Raw genomic sequence first — 7,598 nt, forward strand, 5'->3', positions numbered from 1 at the left:
TCACCGTCACCACTACAGCTCTGCTCTCAGCTCTCAGCAGCACACAGGTTGGATGTTCAGTATCAGTGGACTCTGCTGCTCCCAGAGAGCTGCTGGTCACTGTTCCTCGACTCACAGAGACGTCTGTTTATGGTAAGAAACTTTCCAATACTCTCCGTTTATAGACTAATGATCAGTTTGGGATTCTCAAGCTTTCTTTCTTTGACAGAGTTASAGAAACAATCTAGTTTACATGCTAATGAGAGTCAGGAGTCTAAAGATCTGAGTAAGTTTTCTTGTCTAAAAGTTTGATTTCTTTTTTTTGTGTTGATCCATTAAACCTTTCTCTTCTTTTTCTCAAAGAAATCCTCTTGATCCTTGGAGTTGTTGCTGTTATAGTTTTGACTTGTGGTGTTGCAATCATCGCCCTCTGGAGACGTAAAAATCTCAAAAACAGGTAATTTTCTTCATTAGGATTTTTAATGCGTGGTCTATGAAAACCTCTTGAATTCTGATTACTTTTCTGTTAACAGAGACGATGAGAATAACAAAACACCACTAAGACCAGAACCAATGGGCAGGTGAGAACATTTTGTAACAGAACAAACATTTTCTGTTTTAGTTTAATCTTAGATCTGTTCATTCTCAATCTAAAAACCTTTATTAGGTTAAGATTTCACCTCCGTTTGCTCAGTTTATTAAGGGTGGTACTTTATATTCATCATATACARTGTCGATTAACATGATCTGAACATTCCATGTGCATATATGCATTTAATGCTGGCAAATCATAATTCACAGTTGCAGATCAACCTTTGTAACATAAGTCCCTCTTTAGTTCAGCTAAGCTTGTTCTCAATGCAGACGGCAATGAAATGACGCTCTTTTCCGACTWTAAGACGTCACATGTTCTCCCCTCAATGACCAATTCAATTTTTAATGTTATTATTACTACATTTATATTATTATTACATCTCATTTATTTGTACTGCCTTGATTTTCATAATTTTTTTAAATTGTCTATCTATAGTCTCCGTCAAATCTCCATTAGAAATTAGCTTAATCTGTGTGATTTTACATGTGTATATGAAGGTTTATTTGACTTAATATTGCATTTATTTTTGTTTTATTTCTTTCAGGATCAAAACACCTTTAATGGCGATAAAGAATGAGATTAGACAGAGATCAACTACAAAGAAAAGTTCAGAAAGCAACAACCTTAAAGCATCTCCTTCAGTGGCAAAAAGACTGTTTGATGAAGTCCAACCTGACAGACTGACATGAGTTTAAGATCCAGTTGATCATTTAAAATGCTTGAAAAGTGAAAGGATCACTCTTAAAGATACATTTTGCTTGATAAACTAAACACTAATGCTTTAAGATGTGTGTTAAACTGTTCTCTACTTTCTCCTTATACTACCATAATGACCTAATGTTTGATAAAAAAGTTTTTGTAATCCAAAAAGGCAGAAATACATTTTATATCTTTAGCTACACTGTAGCCTATTAAGCTTAGTATGAATACTTGTCACACTTTTTATATTTTGTATTAGCAAAAATATTTTGAAAGCCATGTTGTGAATTGTTTTTTTTGTTGTTGTTGTTGTTGTTGTTTTTTACATTTAATCCCAATAAATTATCTGAAGTGTGTGGTGTGGTGTGATAAAATGATAAAGAGGTGTAATTTTGATGATGATGATGATGATGATGATGATGAGCTTGTTCCTGAACTGAATCTTTTGAAGAATGAGTTCAGCTCATTTGCTCTATCCAGATTTCTATCTGTCAAATCATCCATTGTGTTGAAAACCTGTGATCTTCTTCATCCTRATATTTTTTTATTTGTSAAGAGAAGGYCTTGCTTTGGAGATGTGTGCATCTTTGACATTTACATAAAAGAAATCCAACATCAACCCTAACCATGGTAGGGCAGCTGTCAAACTGTTGAAATGTAACTGCAGAAGATATTTAGGCGTGGCTGAAATCCACAAATGCTGCCGCAAATGCATCGGGTGTCACATCATTAGCTTAGCAACAACTGAACTGATTAAATTACACATCGTCAGTAGCAGCTGAGGATGGAAGGTGAGCAGTTGTCAAAGTAACACTGGTGAACTCTTGGTAAATAATATGGATTGAAACGTATTGCTAACATGGTTTCCAGAAATGACACTTCACAGCAACATGTCCTGGACGACACCATCTGTTGTTCATAAGAACTGCTAATCCACCTCCTTTGCTTGCGCAGCTCTTCTTTAGAAGTTACTCCTGTTGTAAGTCACCTTCTTGTTATGGTTGCGCATCATGACAAATGCCCAAAAATAAATCAGTAGCAAAACTGCTTTCAAGCTGCAAAGCAGTCAAAACCAGAAGGAGTCATTAAAAAAAAATGGTGTGAACGTCACAGCTAATCCAACATGCTATCACTCAGCATGTACCAAGAAGATTACAGGGTTCATTTCTATAACTTAATGTCGACCATCATGTCTGTTCTCTCCACAGAGCTGCATGGACCCTTCATTGATGTCAGGAGCAGATCAAACTCTCCTTCAGGGTCGGTTGTGACCGGTTCAGCCACAGGTCGAACTGTTCCCATGGTAACATTGACTGTTCTCCATCAGAACCTCAGCTTCTCTCACTGTAATACCAGCAGAGAGACCAACACTAACAGTACAGTCACCGTCACCACTACAGCTCTGCTCTCAGCGCTCAGCAGCACACAGGTTGGATGTTTAGTATCAGTGGACTCTGCTGCTCCCAGAGAGCTGCTGGTCACCATTCCTGAGTTCAAAGATTCGTCTGATGATGGTGAGGAACTCTGACGTACAGTGCCTCACAGATATATTCACATCCATCAGTCTTAACAATTTTGTCAAAGTGCAACCACACACTTTTGTACTGGCCAACAAATGGGAGAGTGATTGTGAAGAGACTATTTCTAACAAATTAAAATATGAAACATCTGGTATGCATTATTTTAAGTATCTTGTGTCAATATTTGGTAGAATTCCCTCCAGTTTACATTTTTATGTTACTAATGTCTACTTTGTCAATGTATTAATATCATAAACACTATCATGCTTCATAATAAAGAAAAGACGTACAGATCTGTACATTATTCAAAATCCATCCATCCATTTTCTTTACACCCTTGTCCCTCAGTGGGGTCGGGAGGGGTTCTGGTTCCTCTCCAGCTAACAGAGGCGGGGTTCACCCTGGACAGGTCGCCAGTCTATCGCAGGGCAACACAGAGACACACAGGACAGGGRCAATTTAGACAGACCAATTAATTTAACAGTAATGTTTATGGGACTCGCTGTTTATGGACTGTGGGAGGAAACCGGAGTACCTGGAGAAAACCCACACATGCTCAGGGAGAACATGCAAACTTCTTGCTGCAAGGCAACAGCTCTTCCAACTGCGCCACTGTGCAACCCTAGTATTCAAAATATTACCCTAAAATAATAATTTATTTCGTTCCACAGCGGAGAAGCTGGAGCATACCGGGTGTTTTAATTTATGTATTAGATCTACAGGTAACCAAACTCAACCATCAACAATAAATGCATCTCACTTAGACTGTGTCCTACATCCACTCACACCAGTGTTTTTACTGCTAATTTAAAAGTTTGACTGTGATTGTGCTTCAGCTATTATGCTCTTGGTAGAAAATACGGGTAATGGGAGAAAACCTAAAGGAGAAGAGAACACAAGGTCAAAGGTTTTAATCGTCTTTTTTTTTATTAATCTGCCATAAACATCGCCTTTTCTCGGTGTCCATTGCCGTGTTGTCTGGGAAAATMGTGTAGTGTGAACTGTGCTTGGAACTTAACATTAGGACTTTATTTATTTATTCGTTTTTCTTATTTTACGTTTTTATTTTTTTATTTTTTTGAAAATTGCCACTTTTGTCATATGTCAAAACATACGCGTCATGACCGGAAGTGAAAGTTTAAAAGCACTTCCATTTAAAGTTTAAAGGTACATAAGTTTTTGGCAGTGAAAATCAAATGGAGACCTGAATATTAAGAATAAGTTGTTTACGCAAAAGACGCTGTTTGCTCATATTTTAAATCAGAATTAAATTCTAATTTATTTTCGTGTYGCGCAGGCACCACTTTTTCAGCGTCACGTCGTATTGACAGTTCATATTTGAAATTCTGGCGCACAGATGGAGCACATACCTCCTGTACCGATTTTATTTCTCCTGTTGGGAATCTTTAATAAAGGTAAGATCAGAACATTTGTCTTTCACAACCTTATTCTAAAATGTAGCAGTTTTGGACAGTTTTGTTATTAAAAACGTTTTTAACTTTTGTTTATTTATATCATGTTTTAAAATGAAAGTAAACAGCAGACATATCTTTGTGGGAATAGAACGTCTCTTTTATTTGTTATAGCACGTAAAGGTTTTCATGTTCTGCATTTTGTCCTATTTCAAACACAAACTCAAACATATAATGCAAAAGATATTTTATAGATCAAAATCTGAAAAAGTGTGGCATACATTTCTGTTGAAGCTGCTTTACTTTATTATCCCTACAATACAATAAAGAGAAACTTATTGCATTAGAAGTAAAAGTGAAATATGTGGTGTCAACTGGTTTTTAGCAGTTAGTTAAAACTTGCCCTTTAATGACTTGTGCAAATTATTTTTTTGCCCACTTTTACTATCAGAATAGCTCATTCATGCTCCAAATATTGCATATCAACAACATTTAACTCTATTAAACTATTGAAGTTTGTGACTGTGATATGACAAAGTGAAACATCTAAAGCAGGGGTGTTCAAAGTCCGACTTTGGACACCCCTGATCTAAAGTATATGAATCGTTTTGCAAGTATTGTAGTGTTGTCATAAAAGCCACATACAGGTCACCTGATCTCCTTCATTCAGGTCTAGCAGCTGTGATCCAAACCCAGCAGACGGTGTTAGCAGCAGTAGGAGAAGATGCTCCTCTCAGCTGTCAGCTGCTGGAAACTAAAGACGTCCAGCAGGTCACCTGGCAGAAGGTCTTGGAGAAAACAGARAGGAATATTGGTTCCTACAGCCAGTATTTTGGTGAAACAGTGAATGATGGATTTAAAGATAAAGTTCAGTTTACAGAAGCTGGACTGCAGAAGAACTCTATAGTTATCAGGAACGTTACAGAGGACGATGCAGGATGTTATCTCTGTCTGTTCAACACATATCCTGATGGAGCTCTGACAGCTGCAACCTGTCTGACAGTTTATGGTGAGAACCTTAGTATCATAGAGTTAACTTCTATAACTAGATGTTGATGCTGACCTCTGTTCTCTCCACAGAGCTGCATGGACCCTTCATTAACATCAGAAACTCTCCTCCATGGTCTGTTGTGACCTGTTCAGACACAGGTCAATCTGCTCCCATGGTAACACTGACTGTTCTCCATCAGAATCTCAGCTTCTCCCACTACAACACCAGCAGAGAGATCAACACTAACGGTACCGTCACCGTCACCACTACAGCTCTGCTCTCAGCTCTCAGCAGCACACAGGTTGGATGTTCAGTATCAGTGGACTCTGCTGCTCTGAGAGAGCGACTGGTCACAGTTCCTGGACTCAAAAAGATGCCTGATTATGGTAAGAAACTTTCTAAAACTCTAAGTTTATAGACTAATCATCAGTTTGGGATTCTCAAGCTTTCTTTCTTTGACAGAGTTTAAGAAACAATCTAATTTACGTCCTGATGAGAGTCAGGAGGCTAAAGATCTGAGTAAGTTTTCTTGTCTAAACGTTTGATTACTGTTTTCTGTGCTGATCCGTTAAGCTTTTCTCTTCTTTTTCTCAAAGAAATCCCCTTGATCCTTGGAATTGTCGCTGGAATAGTTTTGACTTGTTGTGGTGTTGCAATCATCGCCCTCTGGAGACATAAAAATGTCAAAAACAGGTAATTTTCTTCATTAGCCATTTTAATCCATGCCATATAAAAAGCCTCTTAAATTCTGATGGCTTTTCTGTTAACAGAGACGATGAGAATAACAAAACATCACCAAGACAAGAACCAATGGGCAGGTGAGAACAATTTGTAACAGAACAAACATTTTCTGTTTGAGTTTGATAATAGATCTGTTCATTCTAAATCTAAAAACCTTTCTTAGGTTAAGATTTCACCTTAGTTTAGTCAGTTTATGAAGTTATGCCTTATATATATATATATGTGAGGAGTACTTTGTATTCCTCATATATATAAATATGTACAGTGAAATTTAATGTAATATGAAGATTTTATTTGCAGATTTGCATTTTAAAGCTTTTTCTCAATGCAGATGACAATGAAATGGTGCTCTTTTTTCCAAAGACATCACAAATTCTCCACTTTAGGGAGTCATGATGCTTGAGGTTAATTCCTCTCATTGGAATTTCTTTTTAAGATCTACTAGCATGTCTTATTTATTTGCATAATCAGGTCTTTTAATTAAATATAATTTTATGTCATGCTGCCTGCCTGGGCCAGGTCTCCTTTGGAAATTAGGCTAACKTCTGCTGGGGGTTATCAGATTTATATTAATATTTACTTGATTTGATATTCAAAATTGTTTTTACAGGAACATGACACCTTTAATGAAGCTGACGAATGAGGTTAAACAGCGACTTTCTACCAAGAAAAGTCCAGAAAGCAACAACCTTAAAACACTTCCTTCAGCGGCAAAAAAACTGATTTTTTGCCGCTGACCTGACAGATTGACATGAGAGCTAAAGATCCGGTTGATCATTCAAATTGCTTGAAAACTGAATGGATCCCATTTGGAGATCTATTTGGTTGGATAAACTAAACTCTAATACTGTTTGTCTTTCCTTCTAATTCATGTAAAGTATTTTGAATTGCCTTTTTGCTGAAAATGTACTGTATAAATAAAATCACCTAATCTCAAGACATGTGTAAAGCTGTTCTGTACTTTCTCTTTCTATTGATTTTTGTCGTCCTAAAGGAAAGGAATGCATTTTGTATGTGTAGTTACAGCTTATTCGCTTAATTGCTTTAATTTTTTTCTTCCTGATGTCTGGTAACCAGCAGAACAACCTGTTTAAATTACCATATTGTGAAATCCTCTACTCCTTTACCCATTTAGGGTATAAAGATTTTTATCTTTGAGATAAGTTCAACCATGAAATGCATTTTTCTTTCTTTTAGGAACATTTACCTTAACTTCATGTTTCAAAGGAACATGTTTCAAAAGAAGATTCATTTAACAGCCCTTTTGAGTTACTGCTAAGCAAAATAAACACATTTGCACTGTCAAAGTATATCCTTGTTTTCTTTGCATGTATTATTTTGACTTGACTGCACATACATTTCCTTTAATTCTTTATTTCTCTGTAATATATTTTGTTTGTACGCTGTGATCAAAGAGGCTCTGGACGTGCCTTTAAAAACTGCACCTGATAAGAAAGTAATTCAAAGAAAAAAATGAGTGATGAATTTGGTGYGACGCATATATCTAACATATGGGCGCAGGCGTCATCACGTCACTCCRRACACACCTGTCTGTTTCCGCCCAGCTCGAAATAAACGAGCAGAACAGGAAGTCTGGAGACTTCCTAAAAGACAGCAAAATGTCTCATCCTGTTATAACCATCTGTTTTTTCATCACCACC

General features: G+C 36.9%; 2 protein-coding genes across 2 annotated transcripts in view; both read left to right on the forward strand.

Moving 5' to 3' along the window:
• Positions 1-1,554, forward strand: part of LOC103474589 (OX-2 membrane glycoprotein-like) — a 31,879-nt gene extending 30,325 nt beyond the window's left edge. The window contains exons 5-8 of the mRNA XM_017303756.1: positions 209-265; positions 343-436; positions 513-560; positions 1,119-1,554. Of these exons, the coding sequence (XP_017159245.1) occupies positions 209-265; positions 343-436; positions 513-560; positions 1,119-1,263 (344 nt within the window). The 3' untranslated portion in view covers positions 1,264-1,554. The remainder of the gene's footprint in view (positions 1-208; positions 266-342; positions 437-512; positions 561-1,118) is intronic.
• Positions 1,555-4,094: 2,540 nt separating this feature from the next.
• LOC103474593 (OX-2 membrane glycoprotein-like) lies at positions 4,095-6,674 on the forward strand. Its single transcript, XM_008425695.2, has 7 exons — positions 4,095-4,208; positions 4,876-5,214; positions 5,286-5,582; positions 5,659-5,715; positions 5,793-5,889; positions 5,967-6,014; positions 6,548-6,674. The coding sequence occupies exons 1-7, from the start codon at positions 4,151-4,153 to the stop codon at positions 6,672-6,674; spliced, it is 1,023 nt and encodes a 340-aa protein (XP_008423917.1). The 5' UTR covers positions 4,095-4,150.
• Positions 6,675-7,598: the final 924 nt, after the last annotated feature.

The sequence above is a fragment of the Poecilia reticulata genome, linkage group LG2 (assembly GCF_000633615.1).
Source record: "Poecilia reticulata strain Guanapo linkage group LG2, Guppy_female_1.0+MT, whole genome shotgun sequence".
Lineage (NCBI taxonomy): Eukaryota > Metazoa > Chordata > Actinopteri > Cyprinodontiformes > Poeciliidae > Poecilia > Poecilia reticulata.